The sequence below is a fragment of the Ranitomeya variabilis genome, chromosome 3 (genome assembly GCF_051348905.1).
Source record: "Ranitomeya variabilis isolate aRanVar5 chromosome 3, aRanVar5.hap1, whole genome shotgun sequence".
NCBI classification, from domain to species: domain Eukaryota; kingdom Metazoa; phylum Chordata; class Amphibia; order Anura; family Dendrobatidae; genus Ranitomeya; species Ranitomeya variabilis.
In genome coordinates this window covers 746,670,631-746,695,277 of record NC_135234.1, presented here as the reverse complement: position 1 = coordinate 746,695,277, position 24,647 = coordinate 746,670,631, and the positions used below count along the sequence as shown (strand labels likewise).

The 24,647-nt window shown below is 39.5% G+C and overlaps 1 protein-coding gene across 8 annotated transcripts in view; it reads left to right on the top strand.

Annotated features, from left to right (window-relative positions):
- Nucleotides 1-24,647, top strand: part of FAT3 (FAT atypical cadherin 3) — a 711,071-nt gene that overhangs the window by 503,871 nt on the left and 182,553 nt on the right. For 6 of the 8 annotated variants that reach the window (XM_077298543.1, XM_077298546.1, XM_077298544.1 and 3 more), the window contains 3 exons: nucleotides 4,209-4,523; nucleotides 6,493-6,703; nucleotides 7,537-7,605. In XM_077298543.1, coding sequence (XP_077154658.1) covers nucleotides 4,209-4,523; nucleotides 6,493-6,703; nucleotides 7,537-7,605 — 595 coding nt within the window. The remainder of the gene's footprint in view (nucleotides 1-4,208; nucleotides 4,524-6,492; nucleotides 6,704-7,536; nucleotides 7,606-24,647) is intronic. The other 2 variants (XM_077298548.1, XM_077298542.1) reach the window with 1 other exon arrangement.

Genomic DNA, 24,647 nt, shown 5'->3' with positions numbered 1-24,647 from the left:
GTCTGGCTCAGGATATGAACTTTGCGCTCGGGGCTTCAAGGTCTTGTGGTTAAGGGGATTTTTATATATTTATTTTAGACATAGAGTGCAGAGTGTCTCCCGATACTGTCAGAACTTTCAGCCGCCTGTCAGGCTTAGCGCGACCTCAGTAGCTGAATTGTTTATCCCAGATATACACCCTCGGACAGGATTCTGGGGGAAGCGACCAGCCAGGCACAGCGCACTTTGCTACTTTGTATTTCCAAGATACTTTATGTTCTCGAAATCCTCGTATGACAATACAGTAAAATCAACTTTTCAAAAGTTACAGATGGGTACATTTTACAAAAGTTATCACATTTCCATTTTTCTTAAAGGCATAAGCTATGGTTGATCTTACATATATAAAAATGAAATCATTTAAAAAATTGTAAGATAGTAGTTTTTTTATATTAATATTATTATTATTACGGTATTTAATATAGCACCATTTATTCCATGGCACTTTAGATAAGGGGTATAGATATAGTTAATTCCCATTTTATATAACTCTCTTTACAACAAATGTCCGTCTGTGATAAGCCCCGTGCATCCACCTGTATCGAAAGATCCAAAAAGTAATTTGCTAATGGACTAGTATGATATGTAAGCTTGATGTTAAAGGGGGTTGTCCGGTCAAAACCGATAAGACTGCAGTCACTGTGTGTGACTGTAGATGTTAGAATCCCACCGGCACACTCACTGGATTCGCTGGTTTCACACCAGAGAGTATGTATGAGTTATACATACCCCCGCCCAGTGGGCGCAGCCTCGCTCCATACGCTTGTATTAAGCCAAGGACGTGCCCTACCAGTGGGCTTGTCCGACTAGAGGATGCGGCCTCGCACCAAACAAGTGTATGGAGAGCGAGACTGCGCCCTCTTGCCGGGGGTATGTATAGTGCGTACATACCCTCCTTTCCCGGGTCTGAAACTGGAGAATCCCCACAGCACATAGTGCATGCGCTAGGGGGATTCATAAGTCACACAGAATGACTGCAGACTTATTGGTTTTGACCGGACAACCCCTTTAAGATTGTTATTATTCAAAGTGGAGATGACAGAATCAAGTTCAGTCATGGAACCTTGCCATATCATGAAGATGTCGTCTACGTAACGACTACATTGTAAGACCTGGTAAATGGAATGTAGTGGGTCTGTTACAAAGATCTCCCACAACCACAGGAAAAAGTTGACATAGGAAGGTGCGCAGGCCGCCATCATGGACCTTGGAGCTATAGATAGGGGGAAGTCTTGAAGTAAAGGCAATTATGTTGTAAAATAAACGACAGAGCTTTAATTATGAAATCGCATTTCATGTATTAAACCTTTGTCAAACTCTTTAACACAAACACAGCCTTAGTAATGTCCAAGTGATCTCTTAACATATATAGCTTTGGGAAACTGTTCTTCACTGCTGTCCTGTCACGCACTATCTGTAATGTTTATTCAGTGTTTTATGACTTTTTCTCCTTATCTGTATCTCTGAGCTGTAATGTAATTTCAGTATCCACATTCACCACAAAATGACTGCTGCATTCATTGCTTCTGCTTTTATGCAGTCTATGTTAGGCCCACTTGATTGACTCTGCTACGCCCACAGCCACCACTAGGGGGAGCATAATATATATAAACAGTAAATAGTAAGCTCTTAAGCTCCCCCTTGTGGTATATGGCATAAATTAACATATATTAAGACAATATATCAGCACAGTATGGTAGACATTTCCTTTAAGCTGTTTCTGAAATCACATTATTGTTCATGAACTGAGGAGTATATCCCCTGTTAATATTGATTTTTAGCAGTGTAGCGGGTCTAGGAATAAGTCTGTAACTGCAGTGGGATTTTCAGTATTAACTTTCCAGCAGGGAAGATAATACAATGTGAAATTGCACTTGGATATAGCTTTTTTGTGAAATAGCCCATCCAGTGGGAGAGCCTTTTATGCTGCAGTGAGCTGCGGAGTTGATAAACAGCATGACAATCAATGTGTAATAATCAAAATTACCTGACTGAACAGTGTGGAAAGCGGCCATCGCAGCTCTGATAGTCTCACTGACAGAATTGTCCAGATAAAGAGATCAGTAAACTCTATAAATCTCCGAGCCGTGGAAACAACAGGGGGCTCTGATGTGTCATTCCAAGCCCTACGGTTCTCTGAAATACACAGTTAATGGAGTAAAGAACGTAAGAACTTCATAGCATCTTGTAACCCTTATCAGCCCTCTCGGTTACCCATCTTGGCACGTGCCAGGCTAATCAGCTAATTGCATTCACTCCATCTTTATCTGGTGGCTTCTAAATATAACAAATAATTGTCAGCTGTGACTGGCGAATCTCGAGATGTAGAAATCATATATGGAGTATCTTTAATGCACAATCTCCTCTTCTTTTGGCTTTTTTTGACTCATAAGGGTATGTGCACACAACATCTTTTTCGAGCGGATTCCATTTGGAAGTCCAAAAAATGAACATAATGCACTGCAATGTCAAAACAATATTGCTGTGCACATTCTCCATCTTTTATCACTATTTTTTCTATTTATTTTCTTAATATAGGCATAAAGACTTAACAGCTAGGTAGTTGGTAGCAGATACAACTACCTGCCTTTTTTATCCGGCGCCAGCTCAGAGCAATCACGGACCGCTCCTGCTGGCGATTCAGCTGTTCCACGTCAACAGAGCAATTCTCCCTTTTCCGGTCTGCTCTGTTGACAGGGCGTGACTGCAGACGTTATGCTGATTGACATCCGGCTCCCTGCAGTTAAGACAGTGGGGAGCCAGCTGACAATCAGCATGACAATGGCAGTCATGTCCATCAGCAAAGCAGAAAAGAAGAAGCTGATCTGTCCACGTCACGTTCATGGAAGCTGCTGAATCTTATCTGTGCCGGCAGAGATCAACTCAGAGCAAAACATATAGGTAGTCAGCAACTACCTGCCTGTTACTTTTTAGGCTCATAGTAAAAACATTAAACTATGCGGGTACGCCGGCATCTAAAAAAATTCTGTTTACATACCCTTACAGTTAACTTATGGCCTTCAGGATGAAGAGGTGGAAAAATTTGTTACCTTGGGCCCGCAAGTAAGAAGGATTCTGAGGGCTGTTCTGTTGAATTTGGCATGGTTGTCTCCTTTGTTCGCGAGTTTCTGTATTCCCGAGATGTGGTCCATCTTCCTTGTATGTGAATCTAGCCTTGTTAACAAGTGGGTGTGGTCCTCAACTTTTTGTGTTGACAATGCCCATTTGGCTAAAAAGACGATTTCTAAACGGGAAGAGAGAACCTTACCCCAGGAATGGAGAGGCACATGGAGAAAATAAGAATGCCGCCAGATGCAGTAGAACAGTGGCATTTATACTAGGGGGAAAAAAAATACATTTTTATGACAAGTGACAGGCACTCTTTAATTTATACGTAGTGCAGCAGCAGAGGATAAAATAGACAAAACCAAACAAGAGTGTTCAGAGGTTAACATGTCACAGATAAGGTACTGAAAGCATGTGAAAATAATCAATGTTTCTTCATCTTTTTTTTACGTTTTTAAAGCGGATCTGTAGTAGTTGTATTTTGTCTCTCTTTCTTTTCTTGGTTCTCCAAAATGTGTTGCTTATTCTAAGACTCTAATAATAAAAAGTTATTGAATGAGCGATTCATTTCTTCTTGGATCTCTGAACCCTGGTGATGTTCTTGCCAACCACAAATCACTTGACAAGCTCTTTTTCCAGTTGGCTTTAAGCTATAGAGCACTGGTCCATGTCTACCTTTAATTGCTTAGTTGATGTTATTGAGCATGTGGACCTTATGGCTCGTAGGCTATAAGGGAAACAATCTAAAGTAATGATAAAGCTGTGCAACTGGTGAACCCTTGTTGAAGTTGTCACCACTAATGCTCTTATAAAATTTTGACCTAACTTTTCCACAATTGACTCAAAGTTTTCACTTTTTGGTTTAGACTGTTAGAACCACCCCAAACCAACATTGAGGCAATACAGATATATGTTTAGCAGATGTTTTGAAAATGTGGAATGAAGGACTTGTACTCTCTTAGGACATTTTGACCATTTGTTCATGTAAAGTTTGAACCTGATACCATGAGTGTTTATGGGTTCTGAATATCAATTTTATAACTGTATTAGGAGTCCTGGGATCGGATTTGACTTTTTTAATATTCATCATCTTTTACCTACAGGTGACCGTCAGTGATGGAGGTCCATCACCCAAGCACTCCACCGTCTGGGTGGTGGTTCAAGTCTTGGATGAAAATGATAACAAACCCCAATTCCCTGAAAAGGTTTATCAGATCAAACTTCCAGAGAGAGACCGTAAGAAAAGAGGAGAACCCATCTACAGAGCTTTCGCCTTTGACAAGGATGAAGGTCCCAATGCCGAAATTTCCTACACCGTTGTTGACGGGAACGAAGACGGCAAGTTCTTTATCGACCCTAAAACCGGCATGGTGTCTTCGAGAAAGCAGTTTTCCGCTGGGAGTTACGACATCTTAACAGTAAGAATTCATTATCCATTCTTTTCACGTTGTTTAACAGTGAGCCGGAGAAGGTTATTTACAAGGCTAATGCAAAATCAAAACACTTCACTACCTACTTGTATTTTAAATTTGCAAGTGCAAGCGGCCAGATCCCCCGGGAGCCAGAAAGGCTAGAACAGCATGCTGCCATAAATGATACATTTGTCTTTAATCCAAAACAGATCTGCCGTACAACGTGCTCAACCATTTAGGCTAAAAAACAGAAATAGATATATTAAAATTCATTGGAAGGGTCTATCATGACTTAACCTTTTCGTTTTCCATTGTCCCCTAATTACAGAATTTTTTTTCCAGAAAACCAAACTTTTTGGTCATTTTCATGGAAAATCTTAATGATTAAACCCATCTTCAGGTTAAATGTTTAAATATATTCAAAAGGTCGAGCAGGGTCAATTAAAGTAATTAAAGCCATCTTTGCACTTTTTGAAAAAAGTTTTAAAGCTGCATGAAATAAACATTCCGGGGTGTCTTTTCTAAGAACTTTGAATGGTGTCATTCCAGAATTGTTTACCCTGTGCAAACCATTAATCTGATTGTGTAATCCTTTAAAATGAAAAGCCAGTTGATGCCTTTATGCTCGCGGAGCAAGAAATCACATGTTGAAGTTGTCTGGAAGTGCATTGGGACATGACGATGCACTTACAGCTTCTCAGCCTTAGGGCTTGTGCACATGACCGTACGTTCTGTCCAAGGGCGATCCAACAAAACATCAGATCTCACTGGGACCAGTGTTATTTTATGGGGTCGTGCACATGTCTGATTTTTTTAATTCGGAATGAGTGGTTCAAAAAAATAATCACAGCATACCCGAGCTTGATCTGATATTTGGATCGCACTCAGTCATGCAAGTCAGTGAGTGCATGGAAACCATCGGACCGCACTCGGATAACATCTGAGTACAGTCCAATTTCTACAGACTGACAGAATGGAGAAGATAGGGAATTTTTTTAATTATTTTTTATTTGTTCTCCCATCTCCTCCTCGTCAAAGAGAATTGGCTCTTGATCAGATTGTGATTTGCATAATCTACCTAATGGTCTTGGATGAGAGAATCCACGGTGGTCTGCACCTAGCCATACTCTTTATTCCCTCCTATGGCTGATTGACAGGTCATTATCTATGGTACATGGCCATTGAGCTGTCAATCAGCCAGTGGAAGGTGCTGCTAGGTAGTAATTACAGCATGAGGATGAGAAGCTGTAAGTGCATCCTCACTCGCCAGTGCACTTCCATGCACAACTTGATATGCGATTTCTCACTGATGGAGCTTAGGTGTGATAAAAGGATTTACTGGCTTATATTTTAAAGGTCTTCACGTTCATATACATTATTTAGAGGGATTTAAAGTTTCTGACATAATCAGACTGTAGGATAACCATGTATTGACACGATATAAATATACACGATATGAATTAAATGTCGTAAAAACGGGGGTCCTTCCAATCAGGAGAACAGATGATTCCCTACTCCCATATCATTGGGTGAGGTCGCAGTCAAACGTCATTTCCGGCCGGACTAAGAATGGAGTGGTGATCACTCTAGTCTATGGGAGTTACATGAGAAGCTGATCCAGTTTGGACGGTGACTCCATTCATTCGATTGTGTCAATCGGTGGTTGCTTTTTCCAGATAGAGGAGGGATCATATCTCATCCAAAAGTGAGTGGGTCACTCAGTTTGGTGACGTTTCTGGGCTGTTCTCTGGTGGGAATGGAGGAGAGATTTACACCTCCTTAGTTTACCAATCTTAGTAGGTATGTATTAGTGAGGCTTACAATGACATCCAAAACTTGTGAGTCTTAACTCTGCACCTGTCTAATGGGGGCTCCTAGAGTTGTTAATAAAAGAAGTCCCCAGGCGCCTGAGACGTGTTCTGAAAGCTACTTCTATAGTCGATAGGTAACACCTATTTGTTTCTTCCTAATTCAGATAAAGGCCGTTGACAACGGTCGTCCTCAGAAGTCCTCCACCGCACGACTCCATATTGAATGGATAAAGAAGCCTCCGCCTTCACCCACGCCCCTTACTTTCGACGAACCCTTCTACAATTTTACAGTCATGGAAAGTGATAAAGTGACGGAGATTGTGGGGGTCGTCACCGTGCAGCCTTCCAATATTCCTCTCTGGTTCGATGTCGAAGGTAAGAACAAGTCAACTCAACATGACCCTTCCCCGCCAATAAAATTCTAACATCTCGAACTTAAGATCTGTTAATTTATTTAATTTGATCTATTTAAAGAGACCATCCCAAAGCCAAGGATTTAACATGTTATTCCGAGGCGAAGACCAGAATGAGCTTGGCTATTCGTTGACAATTCTGTGTTTATGCAGTACAATTCCTTTAATCCGGCATCTCATTTTTTTAGCACAAAACTGCAATAAAATACGGAATATCACAACATCAGCTTATCCTCGATGCCGCTACTAGAACTTTCTGAAGCCGGGATAGAACAGCTCTTTACGCCGTGTAGTGGCCATTCTCATCTACAGCAGCTCAGATCATATTCACTTCAATAAGAGCTGAGCCGCAGTACCGTAGAATGGCCACTACATGGTGTAAAGAGCTGTTTTCTCACGGTTTCGTACACTGCCTGCTGGACCTCCACCGATCTTTTTTAGCACTTCAATAATCCAAAATATCGTTTAATTTGGCATATTAGATCCTGTGCAAGCTGGATTATAGGAGTTTTACCGCATATCCCATCCTTATTCTATAAGCAGTGTCTATTGACTAATATTTCTGACCGGCTGCGCAGTTACCAGATATTTCACTTGCTTTGCTTTCACCGATGTCGTAAAACTTTTTTTTCTAATTATTTTTCTTTCTTTCCTATTTTCTGTGTTGTCAGATTTAATCCCTTAATTGGTTGTGCAGTAATCTTGTCCTGTTTGACTTACTTCTCTCTCTCTTTCTTCTCTCTCGCTGCCTTTACCGCTGTCTCTTTGCTTTTCTGCTGACTGCCCTGCTGCAAGGTGGCAAGCATGCCCGAGAGATGTTCTATATTCTGCAGACAGCTTGTGGGCAGAACTGCTCATCAGAAGGTATTATTGGTGCAAAATACATTTTTGCTAAATTGCTGCTATCTCACCTAGACTTTTTTTTTTCCTCTTCTCCCTCTCCGAGCCATTAAAATTGTGTTTCATAAATATCTCTCAGGCAGTATATTAATCTTTTTGCAAAATTCTATATTCAACTTTTTTTAATTATTTTTCTATATATGTTTTTTTTTTTTCAAGTCGGTATCCAATTATTTTTTTTTCATCACTATCATTCCTCATGCTGTGACTCCCGATATCTATTCTCTGTAATCTGGACAAAATAGAATATTTTACCCATAATAGAGTCTGCAGGCTATAAACACCTAGTTTTACAGTTTAATTGAAATAACAACAAATTTATAATCATTCACATTTTTTTTAATTCATTATTTATGGACTTAAAATGCTTTAAATATTTAAATAGTCATATTTTATCTAGGTTTTTAGTAAATCTGATTTTATTTACATTTTCTGTATTTATGAACCTACTTTTTTAAAATGGACAAATAATTAAAAATTATACTTAAAAAATATATATATATATATATTTTAAGGCTATACATTTTAATGTACAAATAATTAAAGTATACATTTTTTTAAATAATTTAAATTAGATTTTTTAATGAATTTATTAATCTGCATTTTCTAATACAGTATATACAGTTATTTAAATATTGTCTCACAAAGAAACTATCTTAGAGTGTGTATATTTACATATATATATTCTTTATTGTACATATAATTCAGTCATTTATATACCGGTTCATATATTAATATACATTCACAAACGTGTGTATATATATATATATATATATATATATATATATGTGTGTGTGTATTAGCTATAGATGCAAGAAAAAAATATATACCGTGCTTTAAATTTTTAATAGCATATGAAATAGCTGCATTAGTTAGAAAATTCAGATTAATAAAGACGTAAAAATTAAAAGAAACAGATGTATTAAAAAAACAACTATATACACTTTTTATATTTTTTTATATTTTTCATTAGTATTAAATTGTTTTTTTTATATATACATATATACGGTATGTTTTTTTATTATATACATATAAATATATATATATATAACAAAAGATGAGGCCTCACGAGCGAAGACAAAATGCAGTTTTCTTGATGTAATTTTAAGTCCAATTTTCAAAAAAATTTAAAAAACTTACTTTTTAAGGCCAAGTCATTACAATTTAATGGTAATTTTAATTGGTAGCTTTTGCATAAAAACATTCTAAATCCCCTAAGTGGTGTGACAATTTTAATACACCGTTTTATTAGAGTTAGTGTTTTTTGGCTTTTTTTATTGCTCCGGGGTCTTCTATCATATTCGTTACGTTGACCTGATTAGCAGAGAAGTTTGTGCCTGTGGCTCAAGAAAAGTAAAATTGTGAAGTAAATATCTAATATGAATACATTGGAGATACTACAAATGTGAGATTGGATGGTGGGTATGTGAATTTAATAATGACAAATGGTGAATTCTAGAGCTCGGAATAAATTAAAGAGGGTGTACATTACTTTTACGTGGATGACCTATCCTTAGGATAGGTCATAAATATCTGATCGGCCGGGGGCCGACATTCGGCACCCCCCGCCTCTCAACAGTTATAGGTGGCCCCCAACTGGAAGTACTCACTTGCCGAGCTGCTCCGTCTACTTTTAGAGGCCTGGGCTGGCTACTGCAGATCCACCTGATATTCAAATCAATAGGAGGTAGTATGTGTAGTACCCTACAGCAAACACTACAAGTAGACGGAGCAGCTCGGCAAGTGAGCACTCCTGGTTGACGGCCGCCGCCGTCACCTGTAACAGCTGATTAGCGGGGTACTGGGTTTCGGACTCTGGTCGATCAGACATTGATGACCTATCGTAAGGATAGGTCATCAGTGTAAAAGTAGAGGACAACTTTTTTAAGTTGCTTAAAATGACCCTCTGCTCCTTTCAAACTTGATCTTGGATATTAGAAGAGCACAAGTAATGAGCTTAAAGGAATTTAATACTGGTGGTGACCTTTCATTAGGATAGGTAATTAATATCCGATTAGTTTGGTGCACCATGAATCCTTCATTCAGATCATGCAATTCATTTAATTTCCGATCTGGTTCTTAGAAATTGTTATCTACATCAAAGTTTAGGAAAATTTATTTTAGACGGCTGTAGAGAAAACTAAGTAATTGAGTTGATACTGCAAATTTCTGTAATCTCTTAAAGTTGACTTATTGTGCCCTATAAGCCAACCACAATGATTAAAAATGATTCAATAACTATGGTTAACTTTCATCTCTAAGCCTGCTTTAGGTTGACAATACACCGTCCAATTTCGATGGGACCAGCTGATCACCTAAAGTTTACTGGGTCCTACTCACACTTCTCCAATGTTGAGGGAGAGATGGATAATATCTGATCCTTTTAACTTCATGGATGATGAACCGATACTGGGCATCTCCACTCTTAGGCTGGGTTCACGTAGAATTTTCTTCAACGGTCAGAGGCTCTGTCGGGGCTGAGGTCCAAACTCCCCACAAAACTGCATTCGGGCGTATGGACTGATGGGGCCATTGACTATAATGATGCAGATGGAGTCACCATGTGCTCTGTCGTCCATTATTTTCATCCGTATGCACCTATTGAACCCAGCCTAAGAGTAGAGGTGCCCTTTATTGGTTCATTTTCTATTACAGCAAAAGGATCCAGCATTCTACGTGAACCCAACATTATTGAAAACAGCCATCAAATTTACCTTCAACTAGACCTGTCTTTTTAGAAAGGACTCACAAGTCTTGGCTTCGGTCGGCATACATGTATGTTTTTTCAGTCCATTGACTACTAGTTACTTGAAAGATACAAAAAAAGATGACCCAGATAAACACAATAGTTTATTCTGAGACACTTCATGTTCTAAATAGTCTTGGCTGTTTTCCAAGGTGCCATCCTAATTAATACTATGGAAATACAGTGAGTATCTGTCAGCAGGGACTAACGCATTTCGCCTCTCTGTGGAGTTTACTTTGATCGCATTATCCCCTTAATTTAAAGGAGAATATGAAAATGTAACAGATTTTTCTTGCATAAATGACCTAGATGTTGAAGCAGTTTATCAACAAATATTGCAAACCTTGCAGAGTACTAAATGGAAAACGGAATAACATTTTGGAAATTGAAATATAACAGAACATAAACTATGAGGCTAAGGTTAAGATATCAGGCTCATAAACCCTGGTTATATCTGTCGCGCTGTTACTGCAACATCACCTGTAGCTTCACATGATTACTCTATTCATAAACAACATGACCTAGATCTCCAGATATCCACCTTATGTGTTGTCAAGCTTAACAATGTCAATAATATATGACCATGAGTTTTGTGTTTGTGACCCAGAATTGGCCCACATATGAAACTCGTAGACTCCTCCATTTTGCAAAATGACTCATGTATTATTTAAAGCCCCAATGAACCCAATGCAAAAAAAAAAAACATTTGCCTCATCCACCATCTACTATTAAAATACTAGTGCCTTTCTTTTAGCCCACTAGTGTAAAATCAGAAACTTTTATCAGGCTGTGAACTGTAAATCAGGTAGTCTAAACATGAATGAGAGAATGAAGATCATAGACCGAAACTTAGTACAATTTTATTGACTAAAGTTAACCGCTAACATTTGTAAAAATCGTTTCTTATACATCAGAGGTGGTCATAGCCTTTAAGCAACCTTTTATATGACTGGGTAACCCTTAAAAGGAACTTGTCATCAGGCTTTCCCAATATGAAGTAGGGCCAGCGCCTTTAAGTCCTTTTTATAGCATTCTGGTATGCATGTTCCCAATCCGCACCTCAAGGGTCAAAGAGGAGCTTTTATTAGACTCACTGACCTATGGGGTGGGGCGGTCCAATGGACGTTGCTGGTCTTGATCTGGCACCTCCTCTCAACTTACAACCCCCTTCCTACTTCCCTGCTTCATGTGGAAGACGCGTCCTACGTCATCCATACATTATCCCCTATTGCGCTCCTACGCCGTCCCATTTGTCTCTGTCCTGACGAGGGCAGAACAAATTACTGTAGTTCACATTTGCCGTGAAAAACTGAAGAGCGCAGATGACCACTAGGTAAAGCCGGCGCATGTGCACTACAATACTTTGTTCTGCTCTTGGCAGGGCAGAGAGAATTGTACCTGCGCAGGAGCACAATGCCGGGCACAGGATAATGTAGCATATGTCATCCACATGAAGCTGTGAAGGAGGACGATGATTGAAGGAAGAGAGGAGGCATCGGATCTAGACAAGAGGCGCCAATCGCATCAGAACTTGCCATCTTGGAGTATATATAATAAAAGGACGTTTTTGTGCCTTGCATGCGGAATTGGAGACATACATACAGCATACTAGAATGCTTAAAAAGTGGGCTTAAAGGTGGTGGCCGTACTTTATATGGGTGATAGTTTTCCTTTAAGTTTTTTGTGTTTGCTTTCAGTAGGAATCCAACATTCAAAAGTTTCTACTCCTAACTTCCTTGCGATTTAATGCTTCCAAACTTGGACAAGCCACCATTTCATTTGCATTTGTACAGTAAATCAAGTCCTCAGACAGCCCCAGTAAGTTTATTTCATTCTGTTCTATATTTCTTCTAATCCTACTAGATTTTTATCGAAAGTCTATGAGCACACATTAAATATGCGTCTATACTGCAAGCCGTAATTTTCAGTTTCCATCTTAAAATTGCTCTCCTAGCAGGCCATTGCCGACAAAGAGAAACTCGGTGGCTCGGAGCTTTTATACCCTACCATGCAGAAAATAAGTACGGTTCAATCTTGCATTTTATAGCCTGTCAGACCAGATGTTCTATGCAGTTTTTTTTTTTTTTTAATTGATCTGTTTCCGAGGTATGGATAGAATTAGTGAATTCGCTCCTGAACAAGCGAAACCAATATTTATGTACACATTATATAATTTGAAGCAGTAGGGAGCGGCATGGTCTCTTCTGAGACCTTATATATAATTTATTTGACAGACTTTTGGGTTCATAATTTATGGGCACATATTAATATGCTTCCTGTCTTACATATAATATGCTAATGTTGATTCTTTGAACGTAGTAGGGGGCATCATCTTGATTCTGACTCTGATGGTAGCCTAGTTTTGCCCATAGATAATTACTTTCAGTTAGCTTGGCTAATAATTTAGGCATCTCAAAGTGGTCAATTTAACTGGAACTGAAGCTTTTTTAACCATCTTGAATAGACCCTAGTTTAGGGTTAGGTGGTCCTTTTAATGCCAAAGTCATAGGAGGCTCCAAAATGTTGATAATGTTTATAGAGATCGCGATGGGACACCCTATGCTTGTCGACCATTGGCATTTGTATAGACTTGCCAAGTGTTTACTCCATCCTTGATCTTGTAGGACTGACGTTATCTACCTCCTTCTGTTGAGCGATATCTACACAAACAGTCATTTAAGGCCTGAAATGGATTACAACCATCTTTATAATTCCTACATTTCACCAAAAAAAGGTCCGTTCAATCCTATAAATATGAGCAAATTTACCTACTGTATCGGAACACTCTAGAGTCTCTTGGAAAAAGAGGAAGACCTGCTGGACTCCTGTAAGAGTTCACTAGATACCGTTAAGCCCTCCGAGGAAGTTTACTTTGTGTGTTTGTACCAGATTAAAACCACATAGTTTTAGATAGATTTTAAAAGAGAAGTCGGACAAGCATTCCTGAGTTCTGGTAGCTGCTTATCTCCATGACGAATAAAAGTATCAGCTGTTGAATTTTTAGAAGACCAAATCCTTCTCTTCCTAATGTCATCTATAGTGGTGGAAATAAGTATTTGATACTGCCGATCATACAAGTTTTCCCACCTACAAAGAATGGAAAGCTCTATAATTTTTATCGTAGGAACATTTCCAGAGAAATAATTATTTAATACAATAGCAAAACCTTTGTTTGCAATTACAGAGGTCAGACGTTTCCTGTACAGTAGTTCTTGAGCAAGTTTGCACACACTGCAGCTGGGATTTTGTCCCATTCCTCCATACAGATCTTCTCCAGATCTTTCAGCTTTCGGGGCTGTCACTGGGCAACTTTGAATTTCAGCTCCATCCAAAGATTTCTATTGGGTTCAGGTCTGGAGACTGGCTAGGCCACTCTAGGAGCTTGAAATGTTTCTTACGGAGCCACTTTTTAGTTGGCCTGCCTGTGTGTTTTGGGTCATTGTCATGATGGAATGGCAACCCCAAAATCGACTGGTTTGGTCAACTCATATCTGACGTTTATGGGAACCTTCAGTGTCAGCCTGAATTTTACAATTTAAGGTTTCATCTCACTAACCACCAAAGGTAGTATACAGATCCTATTCCTGCTTTCTTGCTGCTTGAAAATTGAAATGGCGTTCCTCCTCGCAGTTCAATAGAAACTTACAGTGAACCAACGCAACTCCGCCATTATTTCTGGGTTTTGCTTTTTCGATATTCATTGTATGTATAAGTGACCTGTCAACATGATTAGTTTGATTACGGCAATGTCAAACTTGCATAGATTTTTTTTTTATTGTTGTGGTGAAAAAAAAAATTGGAGTTTGTAAACAAAAAAAAATGGGATTGGTGTTGTCAATTTCTGAAACCCTTAAAGGGAACCTGTCACCCCCAAAATCGATGGTGAGGTAAGCTCACCGGCATCAGGGGCTTATCTACAGCATTCTGTAATGCTGTAGATAAGCCCCCGATGTTACTTGAAAGAGGAGAAAAAGAGGTTATATTATACTCACCCACGGGCGTTCCCGCTGCGGTCCGGTCCGATGGGTGTCTCAGGTCTGCTCCGGCGCCTCCTATCTTCATTCCATGATGTCCTCTTCTGGTCTTCACGCCGCAGCTCCGGCGCAGGCGTACTTTGTCTGCCCTGTTGAGGGCAGAGCAAAGTACTGCAGTGCGCAGGCGCCGGGCCTCTCTGACCTTTCCGTTGCCTGCGTACTGCAGTACTTTGCTCTGCCCTCAACAGGGCCGACAAATTACGCCTGTGCCGGAGCCGCGGCGTGAAGACCAGAAGAGGACGTCATGGAATGAAGATTGGAGGCGCTGTACCGGACCTGAGACGCCCATCGGAGCGGACCGCAGCAGGAACGCCCCTGGGTGAGTATAATATAACCTCTTTTTCTTCTCTTTCAGGTAACATCGGCGGCTTATCTACAGCATTACAGAATGCTGTAGATAAGCCCCTGATGACGGTGGGCTTAGCTCATCATCGATTTTGGGGGTGACAGGTTCCCTTTAACGTTTTTATTTCTCCATCCATGGAGCTCTCTCTGTGAGGGCTTGTTTTTTACAAGGCGAGATGACGTTTTTATTGATATTAATTTGGGGTGCATATGCCGTTTTGTTAGATTTGTATTGCATTTTTGGGGGGATATAAGGTGATGTGATCAAAAAGGCAATTTGGCGTTCCCTTTCTTTTTTCTCTTTACTGAATTTACCATGTGGGTTAATTAATTTCCTATTTATTTTAGAATGAACAGTTTGAGAAGTGACAATATCATATATGTTTATTTTTTAAATGTCTTTACTTTTAATGCGGGGTGAAGGTGTGTGTTTCAATTTTTTTTTTCTTTTTAAAAATGTTTCTTTATCTGTCTGTATTTTTTAGTCTTGCTAGTGGGCTCAAACCTACAATTCTTTGATTGCTTATACTATATTCTGCAACATCACAGTATTGCGGTATATAAAACCAGTCAGGAAAGCTAAAATGGCAGCAACAGTGTCTTTTAGCAGGCTGCAATTGCCACCCATCTATACCCGCATGTCACAAAGGTCCAATGGGAAGCAGTATGTGTGAACTGGTCAAAGCTTTATTTAAGTGCCATTGTAAGAAATTGATAGAGGCATCTAAATGGTTAACAGCAGCTTTCGAAGCTGAGCTATGGTTACTGCTGCTAAAAACAGATGCCAGCTATTTAACACAGCCGGCATCTACCACATATGGCACTGGCTCAGCTCCTGAGCCCGCTCCCAACACTCTAACCTCATCTGCAGTATGATTGACTCAGAGTTTTTAGGCTGCGATCTCGGCATGTGGAGGCATTTTTTCTCCCCCCTTCCTGAGGGACATCTCAGAGAGATCCCTGAGGCAAGATACTTACCTCATGGCAAAAGTGGCCTTGGGAGTATGGAAATCCTAGAGAGTGATCTTTTGCCTTGGGGATCAGGTCAAAGAGATGCTTGCAACAAACAACTGGACCCATCTATTTGCTGCTTTAAAACAATAAAAGGAAGTTCTCCTGAATTGTATTTCATTTAATAGCAGAGACATTTGTGATAAATTAGTTTGTTTTAAAAGGCAGATGTTGCCATTAAAGTTGGAAAATGTTATTAGAGTTTTTTTGAAATTTTTCTTTTTTTTCTGTATATACTTTGTTGATTTTCTTCTGTAGCCATACTTAGCGAAAAGTTCTGCAGGCAAGTCTACAATAACTTTTATTTAGCAAAGTGCCAAAATCATTTGAAAGATGAATAATTTTACAGCGGGCTGTACCTTAAGCTTTTGCTTTTCATCTCCGGCTACGCCATTGAAATTTTTATGCTTATTTTATTTTTCTCTTCTAATTAACAGAACAAAGTATTCCCTTTGAAAAAAAATGCTATACTCTCCCAAGGCTTTCAATTAAAGACTTTTCCTTGAAACTCTATTCTTCAAACGATTTTACAGTCAATTTTTTTTTGCATCATTTCCCAAGCAAATCAATTAAAACGTTAATTGGAAGATGCCATGTCTTCTTAGCATAAAATGCAAAAAAAAAAAAGGCATGTAATCTCGTAGCCGTTCCAGGCTGCCTTAGTATCTCTACCTCCTCCAAAATGAAATGTCAAGGACAATTATGAGCCTGCAAAAAATTATGAATGTATTGATGATGACTATTGTGGTAGTATAAAGATAGAACCAAAAAAAATGACAATTTAACATTATTTTCCTTGCAATTTGGGTTTTTCAGAATTTTTCTGTAAATTCTATCAATTTGACTGTGGATAAGAGCAAGACCAAGTAAATAGCAAGAGCTAAAAGGCTAACACACCTAAGGGTTCTCCTCCTTTCAAAGCAAAAATATCAATAAAAATATTGAAAATAAATCCTTAAAGGGACGCACAACCTTGGACTATCATATCTGTTAGAGTTTCTGCCATCAAGTGTTAAATTTCCCTGCAGCACCTCCATAGGAGAAATGAAACATTACACAGTGTATGTTCACATCAGTAATACAGACAGTTGGAAAAGCGATAAGATGTTAGAGCAAATACTCTAAATGCATACAGTAGCTTTATTCTTGCCATCCAGCCATCAAATTTGTTTGTAGAGTTATGACTTTATCAGCATGGTAGATACAGGAGGGAAAGAAAAAGTAGGCATGTTTGATATTGGCATGCCAGATTCTTTGTTCTCGCAGAGTATAAGCCACCATCGGAGGTGTCTGGCAACAACTTATTTTTCTCACTCCTGATTAAGAACAAAGGGCCACTCAAAGATTATTAATGAAGTACTTCCATGCAAAGTCTGTGGCAGCGGGAGGAGCGGAGCATGTGGGCCAGGAGTTGAAGAGGAGGTGGAGCTGGGATGCCAGGGACTCTGTAGTGAAGTAGAATTGTAGTTCTAATGATGACTCATGCAGGGAAAAGAGACTTCCCATGTCTATACAGAGCTTAGAAGGATTCAGCTAGTCAGTTTTCAATCAAGTGATGTCATAGATTTAATGGAAAAGAGAAGAATTAACTGGGTAGAATGTCAAAATGAGCAATTGTAAGTACACCTTGCTATATAATATGATGACTGCAATATATTAAGAAGATAAAAACTGTGATGAGAGGAGGGCTTCTTTAAGCTGAAGGCTATCTAAGGTATATGGCCTATAGGCAATCCCAGAAAACCCAAGTCTTAATTGTTAAATCATTACATCTTGTCTAAAAATTAAAAAAAAGCTGAGACTTTCCTGGTCTCTATTTCTTGGTTTAATTTTGACGCACCAGAAAAGCAAGGAAATGCCATCTCAACCGATCACTGGTCACAGTGGTGATGTCACGGTTCTACCCCTCAGTGTGTCTGGGATGTAGTTACTGACAGCTCAGCCATCCAATCTGGTACATTGGCGTGCTGAAGCTGTTGGTGCTTTGATTGACAGCTTAGTTGTCCAGTCTGGTGCAGGGGCATGCTGAGCTGTCAGTGTTTTGAGTGACAGCTCGGCTGTCCAATCTGACACTGGAGGTGCTGGCTGTCTCCAAGTGTTCATTATCCCAGGTGATTTCCTGGCTGCTTAACTGGGCTGTTTTTCCCAGACCTCTGCTACACATACCTTCAGCTAAGTGTGGTTTGTTCTTTCTGTGTCTTGTGTTCTGTATGTTGATCTTTTGTCGCCTGCCCTTGGACTTCATTCTGACCATCTGTCTAACTTTTTCTGCTCTGATCTGCTATCCTCCTGGTATTCTGACCTCAAAATGTTACCTGATTACGCTTTTGAGAGATGCCTTAATGTGGCTACCAGGTACACATGAATTGGCCAATTTATGCGCTAAACGATCTCATGTTTCATGTTTGCATGTTTTAGCGCTGCAGTGTGCTGCCTTGTTTATTTGACTGTGTACGAGTTGGTGACTCTAGGTTCTGCACCTGTTCACACTTAGTCTATGTTTGGATGTGACGGTCAGTTTTTTTTAAATTTCCTTCTGTTTATGACCTAACCTCCTGGCTTCTGACTTTGGCCTCCTTGACTATCCTGACTCACTAGAAGTGACTAGTGTCGCAGGTGACTTGCCTCTGACAGTCATTGGCTGAGCATACTTTTCCTGCAATGTTTTTGTAATAATCTAGTTGACGCCTTTGAACCGACTTTAACTTTACAATATCCTTTTTAAAATGTGGCGCCCAAAACTGGATCCCGTATTCCAGATGTGGCCTCACCAGTGATTTACTGAGGGGTAACAATAGATTTAGATCCAAGGAATTTATAACTTTTTTAGACACCCTAAAATCTTGTTTGCTTTTGCAGCTGCTGCCTGACATTTGGTACTTGGAACCAGAATCCCCTGTCCTTCTCCTGTTCTGTAGTCCCGAGTATACTTCCATTTAATGTATGTGCAGCAATAGGATTACTCCATCACAAGTGCATTACTTTACATTTATCAATATTAAAGTTCGTCTGCCAAGTTTTTACCCATTCTTATCCAGATCGTTCTATAATATTGTACTATCAAGGTCAGTTTTTATTATCCAACAGGACAGACTGACCGGTTACTCTAAATCCCATCCAGAAGGTCATTAATAAAAAGATGAAAAAGAATAGGTCCTAACAGTGATCCTTGTGCCCCCCGCTGCTGATCCTTGCTGCCCCCAATGCTGACTTTATCACATTTAGAGAATGTACCTTTTACGAATCTTTGTTCCTTGTACTTTAAGAAATTTTTTACCCACCTGCATATAGTTTCCCCCAAGGCTGTTTAGTACAGCATCAAATACCTTTAAAAAGTCCAGATAAATCACATCAGCCGCATTACCTACATCCAGATTTACAGTTACCTCCTCATAGAAAGCCAGCATGTACCACGCCTTCAAGGCTTCAATAAAAGGATCTACAGTATTTCTGTCCAGATATTCCCGGGTCATTCTGCTACACAGTTCTTGTCTTTTCTTAGAATAAAACCTTGACTGTCAGTTATTATTATTCATACATGGCTGGTGAAACCAGTAATGCTCCTAGGGAGATCAGTGTCTTAGAAAGACTTATTCTTTATAAATCTTTAATCCAATATTGCTTGTAGATTTTCAAAATGAAGAAACACTTTTGGTTTATCATTTTCTTAGATGACTCATAACGCGATCCAGCTTGCAGTATTTCATGTCAGTGTTTCCAAGATAGTTGCAACTCCGCATACAAGGATTATATTTCTTGATATACAGTTGTGCTCAAAAGTTTACATACCCCTGCAGAATTTTTGCTTTCTTGGCCATTTTTCAGAGAATATGAATGACAACACCAAAACTTTTTCTCCACTGATGGTTAGTGGTTGGGTGAAGCCATTTATTGTCAAACCACTGTGTATTCTGTTTTTAAATCAAAATTACAACCCAAAACATCTAAATGATCCTGATCAAAAGTTTACATACCCCATTTCTTAATACTGTATGTTGCCCCCTCTAACATCAGTGACAGCTTGAAGTCTTTTGTGGTAGTTGTGTATGAGGTTCTTTATTTTCTCAGATGGTAAAGCTGCCCACTCTTCTTGGCAAAAAGTCTCCAGTTCCTGTAAATTCCTGGGCTGTCTAGCATGAACTGCGCGCTTGAGATCTCCCCAGAGTGGCTCAATGATATTGAGGTCAGGAGACTGAGATGGCCACTCCAGAACCATCACTTTGTTCTGCTGTAGCGAATGACAGGTCGACTTGGCCTTGTGTTTTGGATCGTTGTCATTTCATTGGGTCATGACTTGTGTTACAATGATCAGAGGTTGAAATTTTTTGCGTTTTCTTGCTCTTTCCATTGGCCTACAGGCATACGGGAAGCGGTGAGCATGAGCAGTAGTCTCTATTAGTATAGGAGATAACTGAAAACATTTCACATTTTTCCCCATTTCCCCATTGGGTCATAACTTGTGTTAGAATGATCAGAGGTTGAAATTTTTTGTGTTTTCTTGCTCTTTCCATTGGCCTACAGGCATACGGAAAGCGGTGAGCAGTAGTCTCTATTAATATAGGAGATAACTGAAAACATTTCACATTTTTCCCCATTTCCCCATTGCGTCATAACTTGTGTTACAATGATCAGAGGTTGAAATTTTTTGCATTTTCTTGCTCTTGCGTCCCATGCGCAGCTTCCGGGCTGATGAGTGCCTCCAGTATTTGCTGATAACTTGCTGCATTCATCTTTCATTCTGGTTTGACCAAGTTTCCTGTGCCTTTGTAGCTCACACATCCCAAAACATCAGCGATCCACCTCCATGCTTTACAGTAGGAATGGTGTTCATTTCATCATAGGCCTCATTGACCTCTCTCCAAATGTAACGTTTATGGCTGTGGCCAAAAAGTTACATTTTGGTCTCATCACTCCAAATTACGTTGTTCCAGAAGTTTTTAGGCTTGTCTCCGTGCTGTTTTGGGTATTGTAGGCTGGATACTTTGTGGCATTTGTGAAGTAATGGCTTTCTTCTGACGACTCGACCATGCAGCCCATGTTTCTTCAAGTGCCTCCTTATTGTGCATCTAGAAACAGCCACATACTAGTTTTCACTAGTTTTCATAGAGTCTGTATTTCAGCTGATGTTATTTGTGGGTTTCTCTTTGCATCCCGAACAATTTTCCTGGCATTTGTGAACAAAATTTTTGTTGGTCTATCTGACCGTGGTTTTGTTTATACAGAGCCCCAAATTTTCCATTTGTTAATCACAGTTTGAACGCTGCTGACTGGCATTATCAATTCCTTGGATATCTTTTTGTATTCCTTTCCTGTTTTTTTACAGTTCAACTTCCTTTTCCTGTAGATCCGTTGACAATTCTTTTGCTTTCCCCATGACTCATAATCCAGAAATGTCAGTGGCTGGATGATAGATGCAAGAGTCTGTCTGAATCCGAGAAACTTACTCAGCTTTTTTTGCACACACACTGATTACAAGCAAACAGGTCACAGGTGAGGATGTTACCTTTAGTAGCCATTCAAACCCATTTGTGTCAAATTCTGTGCATGTTATCAGGCCTAAATCACCAGGGTATGTAAACTTTTGATCAGGGTAATTTGGATGTTTTGAGTTGTCATTATGATTTAAAAAGGGAAAACACAGTAGTTTGACAATAAATGGCTTCACCCAACCACTAACCATGAGTGGAGAAAAAGCTTTGGTGTTATCATTCATATTCTCGGAAAAAAAGGACAAGAAAGCAAAAATTGTGCCGGGACATGTAAACTTTTGAGCATAGCTGTATTTATGGACAGCCAAAATGACTGTTATTGGGCCCAAATATTGATGATGCACTCTTTTTTTTCAATGGTTTTGGCAACCTGCACAATTCTCTCTTTTCTCTGGGACTTCCAAATTAGGCTAAAGTTCTATGTGCCTTTTGTTTTGCAAGCCGTTGTAATTGAGATGAATCAGTACTAGATTGTCCTGAAACAAGGGTGTAATATTGAGAAGAACCAGTTGCCAGAGAGTTTGCCATTCTGTTCTTGTATAAGACCTACTCCTTTTTATGTCCTACACATTATTAGTGGGTCTGACACATGTCCATATATACAACCTCTGAGGATCTTAATACGGTTAGGCCCCTCTAACTTATGTAAAACATTGGGTCTCCTCACACTTTTCTCTCCCATACTGTCCCCTCTCACCCTTGCCACATATTATCCCTTCACACTTTTTTCCCTCCAGCTTTTCCCCAAATACTGTCCCCTCACACTTTTCTCCCCTTTCACATGTTTTTCCCCCAAACTGTCCCATCACATTTTACTCCCCCACGCTTTTTCCCCAATAATGTCTACTCACACCCCCCATACTGTCCCCTCACAACTTTTCTACTCCATACTTTCCCCTCACAAGATTTTCTCCTTCGCACTTTTTTTACCCCATACTGTCCCCTCACAAGATCCCCCTCATAAAACTTCACTTTCTTCAGCACTATTATGCACTAAACTACCTAATTACAATTCTCTTCTGTGGCGCAGGAGTGACGTCAATAGCGTGATCAGGTAATTTGATCATACTGATGGTGTCACCCTGACCTGGAAGTGACAGCAGTCAGAGAGATTCAATTGTGCTTGCACCTTAAAGACACAAGTACAATTGAATGCAGGGGGCCATCCTTTTACATGTTTCCTGAGCCGCCTGTCAGATTGACAACTATCTTGGAGAATGGACAAAACTAATTCACATGGGGCAGCAAAATTCCTTCATCTGTGGAACATTTCAGACTGCCGTAGTAGACGGCACAATGGCGCCCCCATGTTGGCTGTGCACAGGTCAATTGCCACTCCTGCCCGCCATTTATACCCCTGTACCTAAAAATTAGATGAAACAGCACACAATGACTATCTGCTTTATTAAAGTCGACGGCCACATTGGCGGATATAACCGAATCCCATTTTTCAGGGTTTCAACTGGAAGCCCCGATGGAGCTTTTGACTAAAAGTGGCTAAAACATGATTTGAACTTATCCTAAGACTGCATCTGATTAGGAATAAAGGTCAGGTTTTTCAAGAAACTGTAGCATTATTGTTTCTGGTTTGCGTCTGACATTGGAGATTTGCCAATGCCAGTCTAAGGTTATGGTGATATTTGATCCAGTGCTTAGTAAACCGTAGAGCAGAATGTAAAGTCTTAAACTAAACCACACACCCATCTTGTGCTGTTTTCTAATAATGGTATGTTTTTATGAGATTTTGTCTCATTTTTGCTTTAAGATCGAGTGCATAAGCATCACCTGTCCCTACGACCTTGCTATAGGGGCAACTAATGGATGGGTACTCCAGTCTATGTTTGTATACAGTCCTTTGTTGGGGCAGTGAATTGATGATAGCCTACTAAATAATACGAAAAGGTTACATTGCCACGATATGGGTGAATTTCCTGGCACAATCAGCCCCTGAAAATGTTGAAACTTTTACGTTGGCAATGACTCAACTACTAAACTTTTATTTCAAAACTTCAGCAAATTCATATTTTTACCTCCGTGTCCTTCATCAGTGGAATCAGTGTTACAGCAGTTCCTTCCACCTGTTCAGACTTGATCCCAGAAGCCATTAGCTATGAGAACACCATAAAATTCTATGTGCTCCCCACAAAGCCCATATGTCAGCTTCCTCTGCTGAGGCTTTTAGAGCAGCAAAGAAGCAATTATGATTAAAGGGCTAAAGTTTGGAGAACCTCATAAAGTTTAGTACTGGCAAAATAAGTTTTCTCTACTTCGGCAGCCGTAACGACGATCAAGTTAGATGAGGGAACTTTCATCTGCATCGTTTTAATGTGCTAAGCAGAATGAAATATAATTATTTTATGAGATTAATCTGCATAATTTTGATTAGATCTGTGTTTTCTTCTCCCTCTTTTGTTCCTGTGTAATTATTATTTAAACTAGTAATTACAGCCTTGCTGAATCCAGTAATCAAGATTCTGGTTTGACTCAAACTTTGAAATTATAGAAAATAATCTTTAAAATAGTGATACACATTGAAAAGAGAGGTTTAACTTACATATGGTTACTGGCTTTAGGATGACATCTTACCATGAACTTCCCAAGATTCTTGGGGCTCCTAGCACTTTAGGACACCCTCTTACCATTATGTCAAGACCCTCAAGGCTTTTGCACTTTACATTGGGTTTTGCCATCAATATACCAAGATCTGTGAAGCTTCTAGCATTTAAGGATGGTCCTTTACAACAAGATCTCAAGATCCTTAAAGTTCCTATCACTGTCTGAAACTCCCTTACTATGAACTTTCCAAGATCTTTGAGGTTCCTAGCATGTTTGCTTGCCTCCATATTAATATCTCAAGATTGTTGAAGAACATTAGAATGCCACAAAGATCATCAATATGCCAAGGTTCTAAAGGTTCCTATTACTTTGACACCCTCTTGCTAGATCATTGAGGCTTCTTATGCGTTAGGATGACCTCTTAGAATCAACATCCCAAGATCGTCAATGCTCCTAGCAGTTTAAGATGCCCCCTTGCCATCAACATCTCAAGATCTTTAATGTTCCTATCACTTTATGACAAACTCTGGCTAGATCTTTAAGGCTTCTCGAATGTTAGGATGTCCTTTTAAAATCAAGATCCATGAAGCTCCTTGCAGTTTAGTATGTTCCTTAATCCTCTACTCTTAATATCCAGGGATCTTTGCCCACTTATCAGCAAATTCCCAAGATTGTTGACCTTCCTAGCACTTTAGGATGGCCCCTTGCCATCAACATGCCAAGCTCCTAACACTAGGATACCCTCTGGCTTTTAATGTTCCAAAATCCTTTGAAGTTTCAGGTCCTGGTGGACTAATGGGTTGCCATTAGAAACCAAACACACAA